This window comes from Chrysemys picta, chromosome 3 (assembly GCF_011386835.1).
Source record: "Chrysemys picta bellii isolate R12L10 chromosome 3, ASM1138683v2, whole genome shotgun sequence".
Taxonomy (NCBI): domain Eukaryota; kingdom Metazoa; phylum Chordata; order Testudines; family Emydidae; genus Chrysemys; species Chrysemys picta.
In genome coordinates, this window is record NC_088793.1 from 147,735,403 (window position 1) to 147,762,388 (window position 26,986).

The window sequence follows — 26,986 nt, forward strand, 5'->3', positions numbered from 1 at the left end:
ATCCGAGAACAAGGGAAGAGACGCTCAGGCTGAGGAGTTGGGGAAATCATGGAATGATGCATGCAGTCTTCCATTCTCAGCTTCTCGTAGAGGTGTAGGGTAGCCCCGAGAGTGGCCAGTTAGGGACCTCAGTGCCTTTCTCCGAACCTTTTCCAGTTCCGCTATGAGCTTTTTGAGATGGGGCAACCAGAACTGAACACAGTATTCAAGGTGTGGGCGTCCCGTGGCACTATGGTATTTTCTGTCTTCTCATCTGTCCCTTTCCTAATAGTTCCTAACATACCCTGTTTCCCCGAAAATAAGACATCCTCCGAAAATAAGGCCTACTTACAGTTTTGCCTCTCGTTGTAATATAAGGCATCCCCCCGATAATAAGACCTCCCCGATAATAAGGCATCCACCGATAATAAGGCATTTTTCATTTCTGAAAAATAAGACATCCCCTGAAAATAAGACCTAGCGCATCTTTGGGAGCAAAAATTAATATAAGACACTGTCTTATTTTCGGGGAAACAGGGTACTGTTAGCCTTCTTGAGTGCTGCTGCGCACTGAGCTGTGGTTTTCAGAGAACTCTCCACGGTTACTCCAAGATCTTTCTAGGAGAGTAACAGGTAACTTAGATCCCATCACGGTATATGCATAGTTGGGATTTTTTTCCTAATGAATGTTACTTTGCCCTTATCAACATTGAATTTCATCTGCCATTTGGAATGGAAAGTGAAATATTTTATAATATTTTGCATTAATATATTTGCTACACTGTGTGTGTGTTTAAAAAAAAAAAAAAGTATGTATGTTAATTCACTCTCCCACCAACCCACTTATTCATCCAGAAGGACATAGGAATTGAACCATCCCAGTGGTCCATCTTTTCCAGGATCCTATCTCTGACATTGTTCACTAACGCCAAGGGCTTCAGAAGAAGGTCCAAGAACCCCTCTAGGGGATAATTTTAGAATAACCTCCCTGTATAGGAAGCCCTGGCAATTGACGATCAGCTGAAGTGTTTCTAGCCCTCAAACATTTCTATCCTAGCTAGTAACTGTGATTTATATTTATTCCTATAAATGTCTCTCTTACTGTCTTTTAACCTTGCTTGGCTCTTGTTCTCAATAATATCCTGTGGCAGAGAGTTCCACAGGGTACTGTTCACATTGTGTGGGGTATCTCTTCCTCTCATAAGTTTTAAAGTTTGCCTCTTAATTTCATGGGGCAGCTCCTTGCTGTTGGGTTATAAAGGGGAAAACGGGAGCTCCCAACTGACCTATGTGCTACTGACCTACCATTGGTTATTGTGTGACCCTTTATTGGGTCGCCTCTTCTTCATCACCTCTCTAAACTAAACAGTCCTAACCTCTCCTCCTGTGGCAGCCTCTGCAGGCCCCTCTTCACTTGTGGGTATGGCTGTAATCTACTGTGTTCTCACTCTCTCCTGAGCATGCGCACAGACTCGTCATGTTCTCTGAGAAAGTGTCTGAGCTGCTGTGGGTGTCTCTAGCCAGGCCTGGGAGCGAGGGGTTAGCAGAGAGAGTGGAAGGACGGGGAAGCTGCTCACACTTACTCCCCTTCTGTCTGTCCCTGCGAAGGCCGGCAGAGCTGGGTGTCCGGGAGGCTGGCCCTGTGCACTGCAGCACACCCCCTGTACTCCAGTCTGAACGGTGCTGTCTGAGGAGGGGCTTTCTACTAACTGCTGTCCTCTCTGCTCTCTGAGGCTCTTCTCTCTCCATCTCGCCTGGGGCAAACTGACCTGAATTAACCTCTGACCTCCTGGGTGCTGCTTCCTGGCTGAGCTTCTCTCGTCTCCTTTGTTAACCCTTTGATTGTCCCCTCTCTGTAATTTCAGCGTGGCATCCGCTCTGCACTCCGACAGCCACGACCGCTATGAGCGCCTCACCTCCGTCTCCAGCTCCGTGGACTTCGACCAGAGGGACAACGTGAGTAGCAGCAAAAACTAATCCAGTGCCTGCCAGCTGAGCAGCTCATAGCCCATCACACGTTAGCCAAGTCTTCCAGCCCCTGGAGAAATGGGGCGGTGTCATCATCCCTGTTTTGCAGAAGGGAAACTGAGGCACGGAGAAGGGAAGCCATTTGCCCAAAGCCACATGTAAATGAGTGAGGGAATAGAACCCAGGAGTCCTGGCTTCTAGTCCCATTCTCTAACCCCTAGACAATACTCCCTTCTTAGAGCTGGGAAGGGAACCCAGGAGTCCAGGCTCCCAGCCACATCCCTCCAACCAGTGATTAGATGTCTAGCTAGCAAACTGTAGTTCCACGGAGAAGTGGCTGGTCACATGGTGCTGGCTCCTCTTCACATTCAGCTGCTAAGCCCCATTACAAGCTAGACATCTACTGAATGTTTCCCTACTGCCCCCTTTTCCTGTCAGAAGCAGCTCTGGTGAAATGGGATGGGTCTGGGTAGGCCAAGAAATAGGAGGGTGGTTCCCAGGAGACATGCTCTCTGTCCAGGTGTGCGCCATACCATGAGGAGCCCTGGCCTAGTTCCTGCTGCCTCTTTAGTCCATTGTGTGTTCCTCCTCTCCTGTTTGATGGCTGAGGTGGCCCCTGGGGATGTGACCCTGCACTGGGACAGCTGACTTCCTGACAGAGACCCTGTGCTAATTGGCAGCCCTTGGGGTCCGCACGGTCCCCACCGCCCACTGTAATTTAGCAAAATTGCTGCTTTGACCTCATGACTCAACTGGGAGGGTGACCAGCCAGTTGGTGCTGGTGTTGAGCCTGGCCCATGTCATACACAGGCGAGCGACTGATATGTCGGGAGAACCTGTGACGGGGTCCTACATACCTAGGCATTTGTGGTCTGTGTGCCCTTTTAGCTTCCCTTTCGTGGCAGGGGGAACCACTGGGCCTGGGGAAAACAGGGAAGAGGAGCCTTATATTGCCTGGGGAGAAGAGAGCAGTAGGGCTGGTCTCCTTGGGGCCTACCAAGGGGGAGTAGGGCTGAGAGAACCCTCAGTAACCTGGGGCTCCCATTGTCTCTCCGCACAGGGCTTCTGCTCCTGGCTGACAGCCATCTTCAGGATAAAGTAAGTGGCCCTTGAATCCAAGTGTTGGTTCTAGAGCTTAGCCACTGCCAGGGCCCAGAGACCAGTGGGGGCAGTGGAGACCTGGCGCTGTGGGGCTCTAGGGTGGTTGTTTGTTCCTTGTCATAGCATCTGGAAGCCTCACCCAGGCTCAAAGCCCCCTTGCGCTAGGTGCTGTACAAGCGTGCAGTAGGAGACAGCCCCCACGCCACAGAGCTTACAGGCCAGCTAGAAAAGGCAGACAAAGGAAGGACTGTTCTGTTTTACAGCTGAGGAATTGGGACACAAAGAGACTAAGAGTACGTCTATGCAGGCATGGTTCCCAGTGCGTCTAGATGGATGCACGAGATCTGCTTGAGCTAGTGCCTAAAAATAGCAGTGTGGCTGCAACAGCACAGGCAGCAGCTTGGGCCAGCCGCCCAAGTGCAAGCCCACCTGGCCCCTGGGACATGCCGCTAGCCCACTGCGGCCACACAGCTGTTTTTTAACACTCTTGCTGGAGCCGAGCTAGCGCTGGGGGGTTACGCCACCCAACGGCTGTCTCAATGGGCCTAAGTGACTTGCCCAGTGAGCCTGTGGCACAGCAGGGAATTCAGCCCAAATCTCCCAGTCCCATTCCGGTGCCTAATCACAAACCCTTCCCCTCCGTCCCCCAAGCTCCTGCTCGGAGGCGATATTCCTTTCTTGCTTCGTTCTGGTCACTGCGGTGCCCGTTGCTCTCAAAGCAGGGTCCAGTGCCAGTGAAGGTCAGGAGACCCTACCAGGGCCTCAAGAAGAGGGTGCCCCTGAGCTCTTCTCTAGTGTTTTCCACCCTTAGCTCTTAAAGTCCGGGGAGTCGGCACCATTACCACCTCTGGCAGATAGGGAACCCGCGGGGGTTAAGGTGACAGTGGATTGCATGGGCACAGCTGCCTGGCAGGTTGCCACAAGTGAGCCTCGCACCCCCATCCCCATCCTGCAGGGGTTGGGAGCACCGGGGTGCAGTTGCAGCAGGTGGATGTTGGCTAGTGGATTCGTGTGCAAGGCCAGACTGCAATGTGCTGAGGTCCCTAACTGGCCACTCCCTGGGCTAGGACCAGGGCCGGTGCAAGGAAGTTTTGCGCCGTAGGCGAAACTTCCACCTTGCGCCCCCCCCCCCCCCCCGCCCTGAGGTGCCCCCCCTCCGCTGCAGCTCCCCCCCCTCGGGAAGCCTTGCGGCAGCTCCCCACCCCAGCTCACCTCTGCTTCGCCTCCTCCCCGAGCACGCCGCCCCCACTCTAATTCTCCTCCCCTCCCAGGCTTGCGGCGCCAAACAGCTGATTGGTGCCGCAAGCCTGGGAGGCGGGAGAAGTGGAGCTGCGACCGCGCGCTCGGGGAGGGGGGCGTAGGAACGCTGTAAAAAAAATTGGGGGCACCGCTTTTTGGTGCCCCCAAATCATGGCGCCCTAGGGCAACCGCCTAGTTCGCCTTAATGGTAGCACCGGCCCTGGCTAGGACTGAGGGCTCTGCAGCTCCTCTAAACAATGGTGTCATTAGAACTCCTTTAGCTCTGGTGTTAGGGGCTAGTGCTCCAGGTGCTTAAGGTGCCGAGCGCAACCCATGCGGATGCCCCTGGTGCTGGGCACTGGAGGGCTATTGGGATTTGGCCCGTGCCCTTATTAGGTGATGCCTCACTGCCTTTGTGTCCTTGCCAGAGACGATGAGATCCGGGATAAGTGCGGGGCCGACGCAGTCCATTATCTCTCCTTCCAGCGGCACATCATCGGGCTGCTGGTGGCCGTGGGCGTGCTCTCCGTGGGCATTGTGCTGCCCGTGAACTTCTCAGGGGACCTGCTAGGTGAGTGAGGGGAGGGGCGGCTCTTGCTGACCCTGTTGTGTTCCCACCTTTGGAAGGGAATTAGCCAGCCCTGCTCACAGCAGCCTAGCAAGAGTCCTCACAGGGGCGGTCAGGACATGGGCTCTCAAGGTGAGGGAGCATCGCTTCCTGCCCTGGCCCTGCAGTGGCAGCTGGGAGCGCCTCCTGTCAGGGAGGCTGTTGTGGGGGGAGGGGCATGGCTTCACTCTTGGTGGGGACGGGGGTTCTGCTGAGCCCTCACCCCCTTGCAACTCAGCCAGGAAAACTGGAGCTCAGAAACTTAACCTTTGACCCTTCAGCGTTTCCCAGGGATTGCAGGGTGACTCTATTTTCAGAGGCATTGCAGGGATGATTCCCAGAGCAGCCCTGCCCTGTCACATGTCTCCCCAGCCCAGGCACCCAACCACAGCCCTCTGGATTGCATTAAAGGTGTCTGTCTGTCGCTCTCTCCGCAGAGAACAACCCCTACAGCTTTGGGAGAACAACGATCGCTAATCTGAGTTCTGGGTATGTCGAGGAGGGGGCGGAGCGGGGCCCTTGGAGTGTGTCAGGTGGAGCCATGGGGGGCTGCCCCAGGAAGGCCCGGGAGGCTGTCCCAGCTCATTCACTCTGCAGAGCCAGCTCCCAGCCGCTGTCTCCAGAACAAAAACCCGGGAGCAGCCTCTGGGATGCCACCACTGAGCCCTGCGCTGGGTAGCAGCCTTTCAGCATGCATGCCCCATGCCAGCCAGTTGGACTGTCCCCAGGTGCAGTGCCCTTGGCTGGCAGCCTGGCCCAGAGGGAGCAGGGTAGCCCACGTTGGCTGACTGGCCAGGCACAAGATGGAGGTGGGTTCACTGCACCGACTGGGTGGCCTCAGCTGAGTGGTGTCTCTCTGGTGACAGAAATAACCTGCTGTGGTTGCACACGTCCTTTGCCTTCCTGTACCTGTTGCTGACGGTGTACAGCATGCGTCGGCACACCTCCAAGATGCGCTACAAAGAGGATGACCTGGTAAGGCTGGTGTGGCCTCCCCTTAGGGTTCTCTGCACTTCCAGCCTCCCTCTCTCTGCCGCCCCAGCCATGCCTCCCATTCATGCTGGGAGTGACTCCCCGTGCAGGGTTCTTGCCTGCACCTCACCCCTGATACAACTGTAACAGTCCCAGGGTCTCCAGAGCCCCCACTGGGTGAGTTGAGCTGCAGCAGCGAGTATGCAATCTCCTGTCCCTTCCCACTAGGCACTGCCTCTGCTGGGTACGTTCTAGGTTCCCCCACTGAAAGCCACCTCGCCGCCCATGGTTAATGCCCCCACCCCATCTCTGCTCAAGCAGCTGTTGTATAACCATCTCGCCAGGACAGAACCTGGACTGGAGCAAATGTTGGCTACGTGTCGGGTTGCCCCCATGCCAGCCAGTGGGGGATGGGAGACAACCTGGTAAATGTGGAATCCTGGGCACTGCCCTGACATTAACCCTGACGTGGCTTCACCCCTTGGCCACAGCCTGGTGTCCTGTGCTGCCCTAGTTTGGGTTCCCATACTGCCCTCCCCTCCCCTGGCCCCTTTGTCTCTTCCAGGTGAAGCGAACTCTGTTCATTAACGGGATCTCAAAATATGCTGAGTCGGAGAAGATCAAGAAGCATTTTGAGTGAGTCTGGGCGTGGATGCTGGGTCCCAGCTTGAGCTACTATTTTTCCTCTGCAGAAAATTTCAACTTTTGGGCAAAAAATGAAAAAATTTAATAAATTTTTATAGAAGTATTGTCACCACTCTGTTTCATGGGAGTTGTAATTCAAGTGCCTCATGCCTACAGTCTATTAGGTGGGCTGGACTACATCTTCCATGATGCACCAAGTGCCACAGTGCATCATGAGTGATGTAGTCCCAACAGGGGAGCCTGGTTCATAGAGGAGAATGTGGGCATAAGGCACCAAAACTACAACTCCCATGAGGCACTATGGCGGCATTTCTGAATTGAGTGGTTTTGGTTTTCAGATGTTTGGGTTTTTGTCAAAAAATCAATATAGAAAGCAGCCCTAGTCCCAGCCCTCAGGGGAGAGGGAATGCTGAACCCTTCAGTGCCAACTCTGTCCCTGCAGAGATCCCTCTGGGCACAACCAAGCCAAGGGATGTCAGGGGAGACGATGGAGAAGGGGGGCAGTGGCCGTGGTACACCCAGACCCTCTCCAACAGTAGAGGACTCACCTGTTTTTAGAAGCCCCACGATGAGACCCTGGTTCTTCTAGGGCAAAGGACTGAAGAGGAGCCCAAGAGCACTGCTTTACAAGCAGGCACTCTCCTCCCCACCTTGTTCCCCTATAAGAGCAGAGTGCATGGGCGGTTTCCTCCCCCGCTCCCGGCACAGCTTTAGCAGAATTCCCTGATGGTTGGGACTAGGCCTGAGAGTGGAGTCTGGGTTCCCACCCACCCCCAGCAATCCCACTGGCGGCTGGAGGATTTGTTCGAGGTGCTGCTTTCCACCTCATCGCTAATGAGCCTGGGGTTGTTTCCCGTCCACAGAGAGGCGTATTCCAATTGCACTGTGCTGGAGGCGCGGCCCTGCTACAATGTGGCCAGGCTGATGTTCCTTGATACAGAGAGGTAAAGTCTGGGGCGGGTATGGATGGGGGCCCCCCAACAGGCCTAGACCAGGAGTGTTGCAGAGAGCACACGGGATGCATCTGGGGTGAGAGGCTGAGACTCAGCAACAGGAGGGTTACAGAGAACAGGTCACCAAAAAAATGCATGGGGTGGTCTTGGGCTAGTCCTTACCTAGGCCCTGTCTGCACCACTAAACAGCAAAGGAATTGGGGACTATTTGACTCAAGTGATAGGCTCTGCTTGAGGGGCCCAGGGTTGGGATAGCTGGGGGGCTGCAGGTCAGGGGTGAGGGGCACTGGCAGAGCTGTGTGTGGGTAGCCCAGGGCTGGGATAGCAGGGGGGCTGCAGGTCAGGGGCGAGGGGCATGGGCAGAGCTGTGTGTGGGTAGCCCAGGGCTGGGATAGCAGGGGGGCTGCAGGTCAGGGGCGAGGGGCACAGGCAGAGCTGTGTGTGGGTAGCCCAGGGCTGGGATAGCAGGGGGGCTGCAGGTCAGGGGCGAGGGGCATTGGCAGAGTTGTGTGTGGGGAGCCCAGGGCTGGGATAGTGGGGGGTGCGGGGGCGCTGCAGGTCAGGGTGAGGGGCAGTGGCAGAGCTGTGTGTGGGGAGCTCAGGCTGGGATAGCAGGGGGGCTGCAGGTCAGGGGCGAGGGGCACGGGCAGAGCTGTGTGTGGGGAGCCCAGGGCTGGGATAGCAGGGGGGCTGCAGGTGAGGGGCGAGGGGCACTGGCAGAGTTGTGTGTGGGGAGCCCAGGGCTGGGATAGTGGGGGGTGGGGGAGCGCTGCAGGTCAGGGTGAGGGGCAGTGGCAGAGCTGTGTGTGGGGAGCTCAGGCTGGGATAGCAGGGGCTGCAGGTCAGGGCGAGGGGGGTATGGGCAGAGCTGTGTGTGGGGAGCCCAGGACTTTGAGGAGACATTAAGTATTGGTACTGGGTGCATGGCAGAGTGGGGTAGGGCAGAGCTGAATTACTGGGCTGCTCTGGGGTTATCAATCTGCTTTTATGGCCCCCACCACAACCACAGTGTCTGAACCCCACTGCTCATAACGGATTTGACTCTCAGTCCCCCTGTGAGGCCGGGAAGGATCAGAACTGAGGCCCAGGGGCACTGACTTGCTGCAGTCACACAGTGAGCCTGGGATTGTCCCATGCCCCAGTTTGGTGCCTTAAGTGTCCATAACGTCATTAGTGATGTAACCCCACCTTTGGACTGTGCAGCTGTGCTTCCACCCGGCGAGGGGGGAAGAGTTAGTTACACACTCCTAGGGGCCCTGGTTACTCACCCTGGTGTAATGAAATCCCAGCAGACCCTGTTTCAGCTGAGTGGGAACCTTCTTTAAAAATACACATATGAGATTCACATACGCAGAGAGAACCCCTGCCCCCCACGCTCATGTCTGATCCCTCCCCCACAGCCCCTGTGCTCTCTGCCACCACCCTCCCTGCATTCTCACACGCTGTCCCTGCTGGCTGCCCCTCTGGTGGTCACAGCAGGGGGAAGGGCCTGTCTGAGCCTCTGCTTCCCCTCCCGCCGCCTCCTCATGCAGGAAAAAAGCAGAACGTGGGAAAATCTATTTCACCAACCTGAAGACCAAGGAGAACGCCTCGTCGATGATCAACCCCAAGCCCTGTGGCCACCTGTGCTGCTGTATCATCAAGGGCTGTGAGGAGGTGCGGGGGCAGGGGTTGGAAGGGCACTAGGCAGTAGCATGAGTGGCTTGGGGGTGCTGGGAGACTGCCCCCATGCTGCTCCCAGCCCCCAGGTAGAGGAGGGCTCGGCCCCCAAATCCTGGCTTACCAGCGTGTTGCTGTCCCCTTGTCTGCCCTTAGCATCTCCGAGGCCCTCCAAGGAGAGGAAGCTCATTTTCCTCCATTGTTACTGTCCCTGCTGCCCTTTGCTGAACAGCCCCCTGTCCCAGCTCCCATCCGTTTGCCTCATTAACTCTGATTCTTGCAATCCTAATACCAAGTGGAGTTGATGCACCCAGCGGTTGGTCCGGATTAGCCCGGTTGTGCCCCCCCCCCGCCGCTGGCTGTAGCGCACGGGGAGGAGCAGTGTCACCGTGCCCTCTGGGGGGTGTGCCCGGCTTGGGGCCCGAGAGGGTAGCAGCCTGGTGGGGTTGCGTGGCTCTCGGCTCTGATCCATGTCCATGTGTCCAGGTGGAGGCCATCGAGTATTACACCAAGCTGGAGGAGAAGCTGAAAGATGACTACAAGCGGGAGAAGGAGAAGGTGAACGAGAAGCCTCTGGGGATGGCCTTCGTCACCTTCCACAACGAGACCATTACGGCCATGTGAGCACAAGGGGCCCGCCATGGGAGGGGATGGGAGGGAGAGTCACTGCCCTTACCAGGCAGGCGTGTGAGCGGTTAGCAACAATGCCCAGTGCCCCTCCCGATAGCCTGGGGCTCAGCCTCCCTCATCTCCCCCTCTGGGGATGCCTCACTCTCTCTCCCTCTTCCTCTTGCCTCTAGAATCCTCAAAGACTTCAACGTGTGCAAGTGCCAGGGCTGTGCGTGCCGCGGGGAGCCCCGGGCCTCCTCCTGCAGCGAGTCCCTCCATATCTCCAACTGGACCGTCACCTACGCCCCCGACCCACAGAACATTTACTGGTGAGCAGGCCACACCTCCTGCCAGGCAGGTCTGGGGAGCAGCAGGGCTAGGGAGGCACCGACAGCCTGGTAAAGGGAAGGTACCGTCTGGGCCATGGGCCTAGCCCAGGAGTGCCCTTGGCAGCTGGGGGGCTCAGAAGAGGGAGCATCCCCATTGACAGGCCCACACAGCTGGCTGGAGGGGTCAGCTTCCTCTGAAACACCTGGGTGTAGAGTCACAGCTTGGCTGGGCCATGGGTCTGACTCAGAATGGGGAGCAGTGGGATCTGGGTGCCTCTAAAGGGGGTTCAGGCCCTTGAAGAGTTAACGTCCTGGGCTCTGCCCAGCACAGACCAATGTCTCTGGCTCCCCTCTACCTCCCCCGTGAGCCTCTCCTGACTGGCTTCTTCACCCTGTCTCCCCCCAGGGAACACCTCTCCATCCGGGGTTTCATCTGGTGGATCCGCTGCCTGGTTATCAACGTCATCCTCTTCCTCCTCCTCTTCTTCCTCACCACTCCCGCCATCATCATCACCACCATGGATAAGTTCAACGTCACCAAGCCCGTGGAATATCTGAACGTAAGGCCTGCCAGGGGGACGGGCGCAGGAATGAGGAGCCGTCCCATCCTGTGGCACAGAATGGAACAGCCTTGGGGAGGTGGGAGTGGGTCATGAATGTGCACTGGTCCCTCCACCTCAGATATCCAGACGGGCTAGGCCTGGCCCCATCAGGCTAAGCAAGGTCCCTACGGGTCTCAAGTGCTCCTGTGTGGGGAGGGGAGGGCCTTGTATACATCACTGCAGTGTGGGCACTGCTCTGTTACGTGAGGGCAGAAAGCAGCCAAACTCCCTGTCCCACCTCCTGAGCTGCGGCACCGCAGAGCCTGTTGGAGTAGAACGGGGAGCACGTGTTGTTGGAGCCAGAGCGTTGGAGGTGGCTGCATTTGCAGGGGAGACGTGAGCGGCCAAGGATTCTGCCTGGGACACTATGAGAGGCCTCAGAATCCCTCTCTTGTCAGAACCTGGGCAAACAGGCAATCCCCACTCTGCCCAGGGACTGCCAGGCTCTTTGGCCGGCAGCCAGCGCTCAGTTTTGCATGCATGGCAAGTGGGAGGAAATCCTGGCTCTCCCTACCATAACGGAGAGCAAGAAAACACTCGGCTGACATGCCGAGGGACCAAAGCGTTACGAGAGCAAAGGAAAACTACAGGGGATACAGTGACTGCATTAGGCTGCCTCTACACTGGGGAAAACTCCCAGCCCGACAATCGGAGTAGCTGCACCCTGGCTGATCCCTACAGGGAGACAAATGAGTCCCAGGGCAGGGCCTGGGCTGGTGCATCATTTCCCCGCCCTATACAACTCCCAGACTCTCGCTTCTCACCAGGGGATAAGGCAGAGGTGCTGCAGGTTCCCATCCAGGATTCCCAAGTTGAGGAAAGTGCCCCTATTGATACAGCCCCCAAAGGAGCAGAGTCACACTCAGCTCTGCTGGCCGCTCTTGTCCTCTGCCACTGGCGATGCAGCAGGTTAGCCCGCTGCCCAGCCTCCAGATTTGCATTGACTGCAGTGAACGGTGTGTTCTTTGCCTTCCTAGAACCCCATCATCACCCAGTTCTTCCCCACCCTGCTGCTGTGGTGCTTCTCTGCTCTGCTGCCAACCATCGTGTATTACTCCGCCTTCTTCGAAGCTCACTGGACCAGGTAAGGACAGCCAGCGCCTGCTCTCAGCCTGAGCACTACTGCCAGCTGTGTGCACTCAACACCTTGCACAAGAGCAGGCATCTTTGGCCTGCTTGTCCCATTCCTTCCACCTAAGATCCACCTGTAATTTCCTTTCCTGGCGTAAACTGTGGGGGTGCTGTGCTTTGCAGCTGTTAATCAGATGCTGGACCCCACCTCAGAGGTGGCTGCACTTCAGTGAGCGGATGAACTGATTGCAATATGCACAGTCTGTTAAGCTCTATGGGCTCCAGATGGCTGGCAGGCGTTGCGTGCGTATGCGTATGATTGTTATCATTGTGTATTCGTGAGCCAAGATATTTGCTGTGTCGGACCCTGCTGCCCTGATCACATGTTGTTAGGTCACATGGCTCAGCCTGTTTGAGCTGAGGTTGCTGCAGTCCTGCAATCAGTGTCTAGTGGTCTGACCATAGGGCTGGCAGCCTGGAAATCCAGAGTTCTAATCCCAGCCCGGTGTGACCTTCCCTGGGCCTCACTTTCCTCAGTGATCCAAATCGGAGAATGATCCCAGTCCCCTGCTGGAGATCTGTGATGGTGAGTTAGGCCCGGGTCTACACTAAAAGTGTGTGCCAGTAGTGCAGCGTTGGCTAGGGGTGATGGTTCTATACCGACAAAAGTGTGAAATAAGGTGAACGGGTATAAGCTATACAAACAAAAGCACTTTTTAGCCAGTATAAGATGTGTCTACCACAGGGGAGAGCTTTACCATTACAACTACACCAGCAAATCTTTTCTGGTGTAGACTAGGCCTCAGTGATTGTAAAGCACCAGGCATGATGCTGTCTGCATTCACTCCTGTGGCTGAGTCAGGAGAAGCCCCTGGAGGGTTGGGGGTGCTGGGGCTGAAGGGGGTATACTAGGGGAGGGGAAGGATGATTCAGTGGTTAGAGTGCCTGCCTGGGGTTTAGGGGACCGTGGTCAATTGCCTGCACTGTTACAGATTTCCTGTGTGACCTTGGGCAAGTCTGTCCCCCTCTGTAGCATGGGGATAACAGCACTGCCGAGGATAAAGATATTACAGGGGGAGTGATAGCTCAGTGGTTTGAGCATTGGCCTGCTAAACCCAGAGTTGTGAGCTCAGTCCTTGAGGGGGCCACTTAGGGATCTGGGGCAAAATCAGTACTTGGTCCTGCTAGTGAAGGCAGGGGGCTAGACTTGATGACCTTTCAGGGTCCCTTCCAGTTCTGTGAGATAGGTATAGGTATATCTCCATATATTATGAGGCCTCAGATATTCCAGCAATCCCCCATTTATCTGTCTGTTGTACTCATTTGCCCTTCATGTGTCCTGGGACCGTCTTTTTCTTTTGTGTTTGTACAATGCCTAGCACAGCGAGGGGCTGGTCCTTGATGGGCTCCTAGGTGCTACCAGAATACAGATAATTAACAACAATAATAGTCTAGTACAGTGGACAGATCAGTACCAAAGGGGCCTAGAGGGTGCGTTGTAAGTACTTAAGATGAATCGCTAGACGGGTGTAATCACCCCCCGGGGGGCTCCCAGTCCACTTGCTAATAGCCTCCCCTGTGCCCACAGGTCTGGAGAGAACAGGACTACCATGCACAAGTGCTACACCTTCCTCATCTTCATGGTCTTGCTGCTGCCTTCGCTGGGCCTGAGCAGGTGGGTGAGGAGGAAACGAAGGCAGGTCTGGAGACCCAGCGCCACATGAAGCACTGGGCTGAGGATGCCCTTGGCCAAGTGCATTGTCCTGTATCACTGGGGAGACAGCCCTCACACCCATCTGGCTCTTCTCTAACTATTTCCTTCCCTCTGCACGTTGGGAATTGTTCCCCTGGAGCTTGGGATGGTGGCAGTTGCCTGAGAGCTATGGCTCCGTCCAAGATGGGTAATTTCTCTCCGGTTGCCCAGGGCTTAGATCCTGCTCAGTTGGCCCCTTACAACAACCCTATTAAATAAGCACATTTGTACAAAACCATCCAATTCCCCATTTTAGCCAGGTGGGGGCAGGATGCAGCCAGCCTCCCCACATGTTGCAATGAAGGTCAGCCTTTCTCCTGAACCCACTTCCCAAATCCTCATGCCAATGTTCCAGGGCAACACTCACAAAGCCACCCCTAATGGTGTCCTACCAGCTGTCTGCTGCTAGGACAGGTCCTCCGCGCTGGAGGCCTCAGAGCCCAGGCTGCACTGACGTGAAGAGGGAATGAGGGAGAGTGTCAAGTGCTGCAAGAGTAAAGGAAATTCTCTGGGAGTATCTGATGCTGTATCTGAGCCTCCAGATACAGCTGAGTAGCTGTGTGACCCCAGGGGGCTCCCACTTGAAAAGGAGCCCATCGGTTAAAATAATCACGCTTCTGACTGAGAATCTTTTACTGGCTCCGCAAATAAGTGCATACAAGGCTGTAGGCTGCAAAATTTGGGCCTAAACCTAATAGAATTAGAAGAGAGAACAAGGATTTTTTTCTGCTTGTTTATTGTGTGTGTGTTTGAGGGCACGTTGGTTCAGATCCTCAGAGGGATTAAGGCACCTAACTTCCACTGATTTTAGGATCTGGGCCTTTGGAGCTAGTCAATTTCACTGTTTCCCTTGCATCGGGGGGTTCACCTGTTGGTTGGTTGTGTGGCTCTTTCATCCAGCAGAGATAAAAATGTTTTAAAAAAGAAGGTAAATTGTAATGCAGGGAGTGGGGCGGGGGGCCTGAAACTACTTTAAATCCATTTTTTTTTTAATTAATTAGATTTCAAGGTCATAGGACACACAAGCCACTGACGTGTCAGGAGGCAGGAAGATCAGAGCTGCAGCCAGAGACAGCAAAACATTCCCACAGCTCTTGTTAGGGCAAGTTCTATATGTTTTCTTTTCTGGGTGTGCGTGTGTATATATTTGCACTAAAAAGAGCTGTAGAAATTGTCTGCCGTTCCCTACCGTTCTGCTCTTCCAGTCTTGATATGAATCCTCAGACTGACAATATCACTGCGTCCTTATTTCATCTTTCATTTTTATATACATAATATTAATGTCAAATGTTTTAGTCATTTTTTTACATTGGTTCAAGGGAGTGGAAACTACTTCCTCTTTTAGTGCAATTTTCCTTTAAAGCAACCATTTAAGGCCCCAGCATAATTCCCCCCCAGGGTCAGCAGAGAATTGCAGCAGATGTTGCAGCTAACTCCCCTACAGAATTGAGTGAGGAAGTACAGGTACAGTGATGTGCATGGGATGGATGGCAGAGACAGACAGCCCAGCACAGCCTGAGCCCTCTTTCCCAGTATTCTCACCATATACTACAGATTTCCTCCTCTATACATACTGTCCTGAAGACTAGAAAGGGGAGGACGGCAGCACTCTCTCACATATATCCGTGTTCCAAGATTACTGTGTATTCGCAGCAGCTGTTGCCCCAGCTCCTGAGATGGGGCGTGACCACGTGTGCGTACAGCTTGTGCTCCTTGATCTCCAAACGTTTATATACTCACACTAGACTCTTTGTTTTTAATTGTTCTCCCTAGTCTGGATGTGTTTTTCCGCTGGCTGTTTGACAAAAAATTCCTGGCTGAGGCCGCAGTGCGATTTGAGTAAGTGGTATCTGAAACCAGGGGACGGGGAAAACCTGTCTTTGTAATTGTGACTCCTGCTGGGACTGGAGTTTGGGGGGAACTCACCCCACAGCCTGTGCTCCTGCCCCGTTCCATCCAGTGCCTCCTGCTGGGAAAGCCTGGGACTGGCGTAGCTGGGGAGTTCCCCGCACAGCCAGTACTCCTGCCCTGTTCCGTCCAGTGCCTCCTGCTGGAAGAGGGGGCCTAAGCACCTGTGGGGTCTTCCGAAGCCAAAGCTGCTTCTAGAGATGTTGAGCTGGTTCTTCCTAGCCAGATTTATTCCTGGTGGGAAATGTGGTGAGACTGGCCTGTTTGTGGTAAAACACACCAGCTTCCTAGAAAGCAGAATGTTAGGAGGAAGAGGCGGAACAGTGACCGTTGCATGGCAGTGCCAACCCTGGCCAGCTTCCTCTCTGCCCATATGCCCTTCCATGTCTGTGGTCAGGTTAAGAAGCATTACTTGCCTGTCTCGCTCCCCTCCCCCCTTCCCAGGTGCGTCTTCCTGCCTGATAACGGGGCCTTCTTCGTGAACTACGTCATCGCCTCCGCCTTCATCGGGAATGCCATGGACCTACTGCGCATCCCCGGCCTGCTCATGTACATGATCCGCCTCTGCCTGGCCCGCTCAGCCGCTGAGCGGAGGAACGTCAAGCGGGTACGTGGTGGAGCCGACCCCATCTCCCCTAGCAGATCCTGGGCACGTTCGCTGCCGCACTCGGAGACCTGCCCCGAGCACCCGATGCACCTCAGGCCCCTGGTGAACAAACTGGGCGTGTTCCTGCAGTTATAGATTTGTGCACCTGTGCAAGCTGCATATCCAGACGCATGCTCACGCGTAGGTGTACGTTGACTAGTGTTTAAGGAAACAGCCTGCTAACAGGTATCGCGTCAGGAAGATCAGAGCTGCAGCCAGAGAGCCTGGGGAGAGCGGGGCATTCCCACAGCTCTCCCTAAGGCAAGTCCATCCGGTGCTGCTGTGTGTGCACACACAGACAGGCCGATCCACAGAGAGCCTGAACAGACTGTTGCGCACGGAGAGAGCAGTACACGCGCTCCTGTGCATACACACATGCTTCCCACTACCCGGGGTGCTGGGCAGCTCTGTGTGCCATACCGATGCGCTCTCTGCTTCCTCCCGCAGCACCAAGCGTACGAGTTCCAGTTCGGAGCCGCCTATGCCTGGATGATGTGCGTCTTCACCGTGGTCATGACCTACAGCATCACCTGCCCCATCATCGTCCCCTTTGGTAGGTGGCCCGGCGCCTCTCTGCCTCGCTGTGCATGGAAGGGCTTGCAGCCAAAGGCAGGAGGGAGGTGAAGTCTTTCATTGCCTCCAGTGGGGGAGCCCCATCTGCAGGGTGAGATTGGAGGCATTACCCTGGTGGGGGTAAAAAGTTGGGAAACTGAGTCACGAGTCCACCCAATTTAGGTTTAATCAATTTTCACCTTTTTTGTACAATTTCAGACAGTTATTGTCACTTATAGTGTCAACATACATTTATGCCAGACAACTAATAACAGACAAGACAGAATTGGTAAATGGGCCCAAGTTACTACATTGTGGGGCACTGGGAAATCCTGCCACCTTCCATGGTAGTCATTGCCTTCTCTGATCCCTTGGTGGGGTCCTTCAGTTCCCCCCTTTAGTTTCTGCCGCAGTGTTTCTCCAGTGTGGGCCCATGTTCTCTTAGGACTTTCGTACGTTTCTATGTTACAGATCACTTCAATCTTTATTCAGTCGGCTTTTAACACATTAGCCCTTTGGGTTTGGGATAACCCGTACGTTACTTCTGCACAAGCTTTAATTACCCAGCTTCAGCATTTTTCCTGTTCGGTTTTGCAGTTTCTGGGTCATGTCATTTTATGTCATCCTGTCCTGAGTCTTCCCATGAAGACATTTTTTTGTTGTCACGGGTTTGTCTCTTTTTATCTCAAAACTTCCAGCACAATACGTACCTTTGTTCTGTCAGCAGTAACATCGTTTTAAGCAGCTCAGCAATTCTATGTAAAAGAAGAATTGGCAAAACCACACTTATGCCACTAAGGTCTTGGCCTAAGTGTTACCTCATCTGTGCTCATTGGCTGTCCAGGGTTACAAATCCTTAACCTAGAACTAGCAATGCTTTTAATTTGACCAGTTAGCCATCCTCATACTTATATTTCAGTGCTCTGAGTCAGTAGATCTTATCCCTTAATCTGTTTGGGGAGGGGAGTTTGGAAAGCAGGGCTATGATTCTTTCATGGCACAATTTCTTATCTTCTTTAACCGGGGTTTACATTCCAAGCCCAGTTTTGTTTGTGAACCATTACAAAGAAACGTCATTAGAAATGTCCCTCTGAATACATTTTGAGGGGTGTCTTAGATTTAGGGCCTCGATATTTAGTTGTTGATGGGACCCCCACAGCCCTAGTGTGGCATGGTGTCTGTCACCTGGGTCCAGTATTTGAGTGTATGTGTGAATGAGATCCTTCAGAGAGCCAGTTTGTACATTGACACACAATGGCTCTTGCACCGCCTTGGTGCCCAGCATTCCCAGTGAAGGGACAAGCGAGTTACCAGCTGGAAGCTCCACCCACATGCCAGCTGCTGTTTCTCACCTGGCCACGTATTGCACAGACCAGGTAAGAGAGATGATCCCCCTGCTCCCTACCAGGAGGCTCTCTGCTCCCCCCTATTTCAGGGGATGGCTGCCCCTGGTAACTGCAGTGAGAACATCTGCCAGGCTGGGCAGTGAGCTGTAGATTTCCCAGCTGGAAGAGAAAGGGCCTCAGTCGTCTTTGCATAACAGCTGTTTCTGCTCTGCCTCTTGCTCAAAGATCCCTTTTGCCCCAAAAGAACGCTTTCCCGACTGGCAGTGTGTCCCCAGTCCCTGCGGGGTGACAAGTGCATGGGCGGGGGGCGGGGGGGGGGGAAATGGCAGCGAACAGACCTATTGCCCAGTCCAGCTGATGCTGGAGTCCCTGAACCACTCTGTTTGCTGGCGGATCATAGTCTCCGGAGGAGGGTGGAGAGCGGTGATCTAGCTACATATTGCTCCATGCTTGGCTGGTTGAGAAGCTTCTCTGCCCAATATTATCGTGGGCCTTGTCTTCTGGTCCCTGAAACCTCTTCTTGGAGAGGCCATGTTTGCAGAGCTCATGCCTAGAAGGGTGTGCCAGGTCAGAGATTCTCAGCCAAGCAAGTGCGTCCCTCTCGACACTTGCTGCAGTGGTCAGTGCTAATGCCATGCCTGATGCCGGTGTTCCAGGAGGTTGAATTTTTGGTGTGGCACTCAATGCTTTGCCATACATAGATGGCACCAGCTTCTGCTGGCACTAAGGGGCACAAATAATTATATGGAAATGAGCCCCCTGAGTATCGCACCTGGCCTGAGGATCCCCCTCTCCAGCAGGTGCAGAGCTATCTGCTTGCGTCCCAGAGCAGGGGTTCCCCAGGGTGGGGGGTGTTACAGCAAGTACATGTGTCACTGCGGGTGCTCAGCTGCCTGGCACAGCTGCTCAGCCTGGCAGAGAGGGGACTGGGGGTTTGGAATAGGCTGGAAATGGAGGACTTCCCAGCGTGATCTCTTAGCCCCGTTGAATGAATCCTTTCCTTTATGGAAAGTGTGGCTCTGCATGGAGTGAAGCTCCCCCCATCACTCTGACTCCTCTGTTCAGCGGTGAGGTGGACACTGGAGAAGGGCCTTCCCAGTAGGCGTGGTAGGGAGCCTGGGTGGCTCCAGGCACCTGCGCAGCAAGCATATGCCGGGTGTGGCAAGCCACGGGGGGCCGCCTACCGGTCGCTGTGAGGGCGGCAGTCAGGCGGCGTGCCTGCGGGAGGTCCGCCGGTCCCGCGGTTTCGGCGGCAATTCGGCGGCAGGTACGCCGAAGGCGCGGGGCCGGCAGATCACCCGCAGAAATGCCGCCAAATCCGCATCACTGCGGACCGCCCGCAGGCATGCCGCCGAAGGCTGCCTGACTGCCGTGCTTGGGGCGGCAAAAAACAGAGAGCTGCCTCTGGTAGGGAGAATTATGAGGCTTCACCTGAGTATTGGCTAACTTACTCCAGCGTCCCAGCACCTTGAGTTCGGAGTCGTCTCCCTAAGGTCCAGCCCTGAGCAGCCTTGCGGAGAGAGCATGCTGGCACCTGTGAGCCGTTCCCAGATCTCCCACTATCCCCTGCTGCTGACCCTGGAGCCCAGCGGCCACCTCACTGCTCTCGCTCACTGTCTCTCTCAGGACTGATGTACATGCTACTCAAGCACCTGGTTGACAGGTACAACCTGTACTACGCTTACCTGCCAGCCAAGCTGGACAAGAAGATCCATTCGGGGGCCGTGAACCAGGTGGTGGCAGCCCCCATTCTCTGCCTCTTCTGGCTCCTCTTCTTTTCCACCATGCGCACAGGTAAGCATGGGGCAAGGGGAGGGAGCTAACGGGGCGAGTGGCGGGCGCCGAACTATAAACACGTACTCAGTCTGGCTGAGGAGTGCTGAGCTCCACGTCCCCCCAGCACCATGTGCTGGTTGTCCCCCTCAGTACGGGGCAAAGGGCCAGTGCAGAGGCCCCTGGGGGTGGTGAAGCCAGCGGAGCTGCATGCTGGGTGTGTGACTGCCCTGACTGTGACCCTTTGCCTTGCCCAGGGTTCCTGGCCCCCACCTCCATGTTCACCTTCGTGGTTCTCGTGATCACCATTGTGATCTGCCTGTGTCACGTCTGCTTTGGACATTTCAAATACCTCAGTGCTCACAACTACAAGGTGAGGCCCCAGGAGGCACTGGGGGTGGGGAGTGTCCGGTTGGAGGGAACCGTGGCTGAGGTGATGAGGGGTTACCTCAAGTTGGGCTGGTAGGGAAGCTCCTCACAGGGCCTTTCCCCTTCATTATGGGCTCCCTGGTCTAATACCTCTCCTGCCTCCCCACTCACATGCAGGTGGGTGTCGTTGGGACAGGGCTCTTTCCCCATCTCAGGGCCACCACCACTGGTCTCATGGGCGGCAGGAAAGCTTAGAGGGAGGCACACCCCCTTGCCAGGCCCCATCATTGGCACATGAGCCTGTTCCCTCTCCAGCCTCCTGGAACAGGAGCCTTGTGGGGCTGCCCCTGAGCTGGGCGCTCAGCCCCCCGCAGCCCAGCCATTGCTTGTGCACCCAGGTTCCCTGGTCAGATAAGGCTCCCAGGGAAGGCTCGATGGGGTCAGTGGACCAGCTGCCCTGCCATCTCCGCGCCGTGTCTCCATTTCACTCTGTTGACCTCTAGATTGACCACACGGAGGTGGATGCCGTGGACGGGAGAGTGAATGGGCAACCTGCCGCCGTGCCGCCAGCTCCCAAATCCGCTGTGAGTCGCCAGCTCTCCCGCTGCCCTGCGTCTCTCGGTTTGGGACAGGGGAAGGGGGCTGCACATGTCTCTTCCTGTCTGAGGGCCTCACTCCGGGCCTGGCCCAGCCGGCATCCGTGGGGTGCAGGCAGGGCTCAGAAGAGAATGCCCTTCCGCATGTCCCTCGCCCAGCTGAGATGAGGAATTGTACTGTCCGTCTCCTCCCTCCCCCCTCGCGCCCCTGATGCTGTTTGTTCACTTTTTGCCTCTCTCTCAGCTGGGACAATGAAACCAGACTGGTCAGTTCCCCATTTTGTTTCACTTTCTGGCACTCGCCCATCAGTGCACGCTGCAAACGTTGCAGGGCTGGAACGCCACATCCCAGCGCCAGCTGTTTTCATTGCAATCTGACATGATGGAATGAAAACACTTTGGGGTAACCCCTCCCCCTCCTGCCCAGCTCTCTGGGGTCTGGAGTCCCTGAAGCTGCCCCTTCAAATCTCTCCTGAGCAAACCGGCTCTGGTATAATCAAGTTATTTCCAAGCCCAGATACTCTGCTGCAGCTAAGATCTGCCAGGGGTGGGGGGAGGAGCCTCAAGGAGCTGGTTACATCTGCCTGACTCTGCCCTCATCTCCACTGTAAGTTAGCGCCACCTGGGGGCTGCTCTGACCTGTGACAGCTGGCAGTGATCTCCAAGAGGGCATTTGCCAGCTGGGGATAGCTGGACTGCAACACATCCCAGCCATGTCCTTCATTCCCTCATCTCCTATACCAGGGCTCTCTGGGCCTCCTACAGGAGCTGGCTACACCAGTCCTGTACCCATTGGGGACTTCCCCATGCCAGGGTGCTCTGAGTGGCACAAAGGGGACAAGGAAGTGGGGCTGTGAATCCTTTGCAACGTTGAGATTTGTCCTGAGAGCAAACAGTGTGTGACTAGTAAAGGAAGGGCTGGATTCCCCTCCAGCACTGTGACTCCACTGACTCTTGATTCATCCCAGCGTATGGGGGAGGCCGCCGGGGGAGGCCTGATGAGGCCTCATCGGAATGACTGCATGCATGTGTAGAGGCCGCTGCAGCTAACATGGCCTTGTCACCATTGCCCAAGCCCACGCAGTCCTGCTGCCACGCACTCTCCAGTTACCAAGGGCCCTGTTTGGTAAAGTTCTGCGGTGACATGGCTGATCTGCAGATTGGGGAAGGGGGGGGGGGAAGGGCAGAATTCCCCAAACTGTTCTGACTGCTCCCATTGGCCCTGCAGCCAGATAGGTGTCCGTACAGATAAACAAGGCCCTGTGCTGAACTCCAGCTACCTGATGGGGTGGTTTTGTCCCTCCGGGTTAGATCCCCTGCTGCTCCCCATCCCCACAGCGGGGAAGCTTCTTTCCAAAGGGCCTCAATATGTGAGTGCCCACCTTGAGCCATCTTAGAGGGATTGATTGCCAGGAAGTGCTGGGCACCTGTCTTCCGGGGCGGCGGGGGGGAGAAATCAGACCACTTTAATATCAGGCCATCCGGTCTTGTAGAAGCCCTGACCCCCACTACTCCCAATTCTCCCACCCCTGGCTCTCTGGAGGGTTCAGAGGTTTCCCGAGGTCTTTAGAAAATGGGGGGTTACCTGTAACGGGACGTCAAGAGCTGCACCCCAGGCCGTGTTGCTAGCATTTCCCATCCAAGCGGCGTCCCTGAAATCATCCAGCTCCTCTCCCTGCCCCCGTCTCGTGCTGAAACCTGTGCATTCCATTCAGTAGGAGTTCCTTTCAGCCCCAGCATGCCCTGCACTCAGCCTCCTGTCTGCATGGCGCTTACCCGCCCTATTGCACTGCTGTGGCTTTCCAGCAGCCTGCACAGCGCTAACAGGTCTCTTGTCTCCCCTCCGCAGCAAAAGTACATCGCCCAAGTGCTGCAGGATTCCTCTCCGGAGGGTGACGCGGCTGAGTCCGAGGAGCAGGGGTCCCAGGACGAAGAGCTCATCAACCCGGACGGCATGAACGACACGGATTTCCAGTCGTGTGAGGACAGCCTGATAGAGAACGAGATCCACCAGTAGCGACCCCAGAGGGCAGGAGGGACAGGGCAGTCCCGGGAACCGGGGCGGCTGCTGTGAATAGAGAGAGAACCGAATGGAACCGGGAGCGTGGCAAGGAGGACACCAGCCCCTGCCCCCTCCCACCTGCCTGGGCCGCTGCCCTAATGCTCATTCCAAGGGTGGGAAGGGGCCGTGCATCAAATTCTCCATTCCCTGCTTCTGCCCCCGCCCCGCTCCCTCTCACTCCCGTCTGGGTGGGTGAGAAGGGACCTGCTCTTACTAGTTACCTTCTCTAACACCTACCGAGACGACGAGACCCCAGGAAGGGGAAAGGAAGAGGAGGATGAAGATGACTTTGACCCTTGCTGCTCCCATTCTGGGGGGAAGAGGACCCAGGGACAGCAGAAGCCTGGATGCTTTGAGGTGGCAAATGTTGGGGGGAATCTCCGGTCTCCAGTGGCCTCCTCTCTGCCCCCCACATCTGGAATCTTGAACACTAATAATTTATTAGATTTAAAAGAAAAAAAAAAAGCTTTACTCAAGGTATTGCAACCCCAGCTAGTAACGGGCGGCTGGGAGACCGGCAGCTAGCACTGGTCCTAGCCATAGGAGGAGCAGTGCCCTTGTGCTGCGCTGCCCTTTGCCCCAGGGCTATGGCTCGCACACGCATGTGCATCGGAGTGTGGGTGCCCCTCCCCAGCCCTTGGCTCTCTGGGCACGTGAGGGCCACGGTCCGCTTTGGGGGAAGTGTAACAACCTGGACCTCCTCCTGCTCTTCCCCCCACGCAGCCCAGTGCCAGGGGCAGCACCCAGCCGAGTGCGGGGAGCGGGTGTCGCCCAGTGAAAACCGCGCTGGCTCAGCGATGGCTGGAGAGCACATCCGGGTGGCGAGGATAGTGGGAGGACCCCTCGCAGGGCGAGGGGAGCGTAGGGGCTAGCACGGGCGCGTATCCTATCCATCTCGTACAAGAAGAGGGAGCCCCTCCCCTGGCATGGCCTTTTCACGTCTGTGGTAGCTGGAACCCAGTCGGGCCATGGTGGGAGCTCACCCTGGGGCATGTGGCATTGTTTTAACTGGCGTTATTTTGTACATTTTACCCCCCCCCCCTTAAAATAAAATACTGACACCCAGCTGCCGCTGCCCCCCATGCTGTCCTGTGTCTGCGCAGCGGGGCCAGCAAGGGGGAGGACTGGGGTCAGCTTTCCCTGACTGCTGTGGAGTGGAGCTGGGCACCGAACCCAGCTACCAACAGGCGCTGGGGCTGACCCTGATTCCCTGGCCCGGGTACAGAGCCCTGGCTGACCCCTCCTGTGTGTGTGGTTCCTGCCAGCGTAGGGCTGCGGCTCCCTGTCCCCATTGCTCAGGCAGTGTGAGAAGCAGCCTCTGCCATCCCGCCTCCCCCAGCCCCTGGGAGAGTTGGCTCCCCCTTGTGAACTTGGTCCCATGGGTGAGTGTAACATGCTGCTGTGGGACTTTCACGGGACATCACTGCCTGCTGGGCGTATTTCTAAAACCTCCCTCCGACCCTTAGCACCACACCCACGCTAGGCTGGATTTGCACAGGGGGCTGCGTGCCAGGCAGAGTGAGCAGCAGGAACACAAAATAAACCTCCCTGCTGGTGAGTTGTATTTATTTTCCCTTGCCTCCCTCACCCTGCTGCTCTGTTCATTGGCCACTGCCGGCCACAGCCCTGACTGCACACCCTACATGGACACTGCTCCAATTAACTGCAGCCGGAGCAGCGCTTGGAGCCCAGTGGGTGTATCAGAGCCAGTTGGAGCTGGCTCTGGGGAGGGCAGTAATAATCTGCCTTGGCCCTTTGCTAGCAACTTCCAGCCAGGAGCTCAAAGCACTTTATAGACACTAAAGAGTTAAGCCTCAGCCTTCCCCATCTCTGCTCCCAGGAGGGCAGTCAACATTGTCATCCCCATGGTACTGATGGGGAAACTGAGGCACAGCAGGGAAGAGACTTGCCCAAGGTCACACAGCAAGTCCAAGGCAGTTTGGAACAGAGACCGGATGTCCTTCCTTTACCCTGCCCCTCTAATAGGAATGCCAGAGCCAGAGGCAATAGCAGGACTTGCTCCTTGATGTGGGAAGACAAAGGGATGAAGGGCTCAGACGCTGGCTCATTCTTAGCAGCTAGCTGATGGCTGGAGCATGTTCTTCTGTAGTAGTGGCTGGGAGAGGGTGGGCCCGGTGGGTTCCTCAGGCAGACTTCCCCTCCCCTCCCCTCTAGAGCTCCCTGTTGAAATGCACATTGTTTAATTTTGATTGATTTCCCCCAGGACAGGCTAGAAATGAAGCACAGGGCTCTAAGTGCTTGTGTCCAGCCTAGGGAGCAGGGGGGATGCTGGTCCCTTGGCTGCCTATTCCCATCTGCAGCACCCCCTTCACCCCGGTGTGGCGGACAGGCTGCGGTTGCTCTATATGTGCGGCTGTTGGGCGCAGTCCCTGGGCACTGCCTGGGGGGGAGCTGTGTTCTAACTGGCACCGTGTCTGTGTCGAGCTGTGTATAATACCCTGTATATATTTGTGTAAAAAAGAAAAAATGGAACTTATCAGATTGCCAGCCTCTGTGTGTTGAATGGGTTCGAGCTGGTGGATGCAGAGCCATGGGGGGTGGCGGGTTCTGCCTGGATCCTAACCCCAGAACTTCAGGTACCACATGTGGGGGGCACTGCCCAGATCTTTGGGCACTGTGTGTGAGGTGGGCCCTGCCTGGAGCCTAACCACAGAGCCTCAGGTACTGTGGGGAGGGGACTTCTGCCTGGAGTCAGAACCCGGTACCTCAGGCAGGGGAAGGGGGGCAGGCTCTGCCTGGGGCTGGCACCCAAAGCCATGGGTACCATGTGCGGGGAGCTCTGCCTAGAGCTGGGAGCCGGACCTCGGGCACCATTACGGGGTGGGGGGCTCTGCCCAGCCTTGAACACGACCCTTTCCCCCTGGTTAGTGTGCTGAGAGGCCTGGCCCCCTAACAATCATGTTCCAGGCCCCCTAACAATCTTCCTCTCTACGTCCAGGATAGACTCGGACTCACCTGCCCAGAACCCAGCCTGGGCTCCTAGTTGCCAGACACTGAGTCCTGCCCCGCCTCGCCTCGCCCGAGGTGCTGCCTGCTGCTTCACTTAAGCCCGCTCTGCCTGTTAGCTCCCATAGGGCTTTTTGCCCGAGAGAGCACAGGTGTGGGGTGGCATTTGCCCCTCCCCCCTCCCACACACACACACTGGTGGCAGAGGCTGGAAGCAGCCCCTGTAAGGTTCAGCAGCCCCAAGGTGGGGCCTGTACTGAGGGCCCCTTGGTGGCAGCGTGTGACGAGGGGTCCTCTCTTTCTGCCTGAGTTAGGAGGGCTTTCTGGTGGGGTAACAGTCCAATAACCAGTGGTGCGGGGGCACCTCCCAGCTTCAGCTCCTAGGCCTCCCCTGCTACCTACGGCCTGGCTCCAATATCTTGGCCTTTCCTGTAGGGAGACAGAAGGGAACAGAGGTCTCTGGGGAATGCGGTGTGCATGGCTGGTGTCTGTGTTACCCACTCTTTGTGTGTGCTCTCATCAGCCCAATGTGTCCTCTCTGGCTATAGAGGGAGGGTGGCTATTGTTGCTTTTCTGTGCTCCCTCAGCCCCCTGCCCAGTGCCTGTGCTGCCCCTTAGGCTTGGCAGCACCCGGCCCAGCTTCTGCACGCACATGCCAGGTGTATGGCAAGGGGGTGTGGGTCTTCTTCCAACCCACCACACACAGTCTCACCTGGCAGGCAGGGCCCAGCTGAAGCTTCCTTACCTCTAAGAATATTTGAATCAGACACCACCCCCGACCCATCCCCTCTGCTCTTCAGTTTCACCTTCTCGCTGCATCCTCTGACACGTCCCCTCCCTGCTCTGCCCAAAGGACCCCCAGGCCCACCGCTGCATGCTCCCAGCAGCAACGCTTGGCACTTCCAGACCACGTCACTAGTTCAAAGCACTGCCAGTGCCCAGGGGAGCAGCCTCTCATGGCTAAAGCAGTTGGGAGCCTGACGTGCTGCAGCAAAGCAATAGCGTGTTCAGTGGAGAAATCAGCTGGTGTGGGGATCCCACTGTCTGGGTGAGCTGCAGTTCCCTCTCTGTGCCCGGGACAGACTATTGCTCTTTTATAGCGGCGGGTCCCAGCCTCTGCTCTGCAGAGCGCTGTCAGGTCGCTTGGGGCTAGCGCCTCCTTGCCTCCAGCTGGTTCTACCGATCTCCAGACTCTTCATTGCAAAGGAAACCCTGTCAAAGCAGATGGAAAGAACAAGGAGCCAGTCTGGCTGCCTCTTCGGGGCCTGCTGCTACGCAGG

The 26,986-nt window shown here is 56.1% G+C and overlaps 1 protein-coding gene across 6 annotated transcripts in view; it reads left to right on the forward strand.

Moving 5' to 3' along the window:
• Positions 1-25,236, forward strand: part of TMEM63B (transmembrane protein 63B) — a 95,104-nt gene extending 69,868 nt beyond the window's left edge. For 4 of the 6 annotated variants that reach the window (XM_005296313.5, XM_005296310.5, XM_065589242.1 and 1 more), the window contains 20 exons: positions 1,845-1,935; positions 3,008-3,045; positions 4,716-4,858; positions 5,332-5,383; positions 5,761-5,869; positions 6,432-6,502; positions 7,375-7,455; positions 8,997-9,120; positions 9,610-9,743; positions 9,924-10,061; positions 10,468-10,621; positions 11,641-11,747; positions 13,323-13,409; positions 15,261-15,326; positions 15,840-16,002; positions 16,489-16,594; positions 19,566-19,733; positions 19,970-20,085; positions 20,585-20,665; positions 22,527-25,236. In XM_005296313.5, coding sequence (XP_005296370.1) covers positions 1,845-1,935; positions 3,008-3,045; positions 4,716-4,858; positions 5,332-5,383; positions 5,761-5,869; positions 6,432-6,502; positions 7,375-7,455; positions 8,997-9,120; positions 9,610-9,743; positions 9,924-10,061; positions 10,468-10,621; positions 11,641-11,747; positions 13,323-13,409; positions 15,261-15,326; positions 15,840-16,002; positions 16,489-16,594; positions 19,566-19,733; positions 19,970-20,085; positions 20,585-20,665; positions 22,527-22,694 — 2,197 coding nt within the window. In that variant the 3' untranslated portion in view covers positions 22,695-25,236. The remainder of the gene's footprint in view (positions 1-1,844; positions 1,936-3,007; positions 3,046-4,715; positions 4,859-5,331; positions 5,384-5,760; positions 5,870-6,431; positions 6,503-7,374; positions 7,456-8,996; positions 9,121-9,609; positions 9,744-9,923; positions 10,062-10,467; positions 10,622-11,640; positions 11,748-13,322; positions 13,410-15,260; positions 15,327-15,839; positions 16,003-16,488; positions 16,595-19,565; positions 19,734-19,969; positions 20,086-20,584; positions 20,666-22,526) is intronic. The other 2 variants (XR_010599822.1, XM_065589243.1) reach the window with 2 other exon arrangements.
• The last annotated feature ends 1,750 nt before the right edge of the window (positions 25,237-26,986 follow it).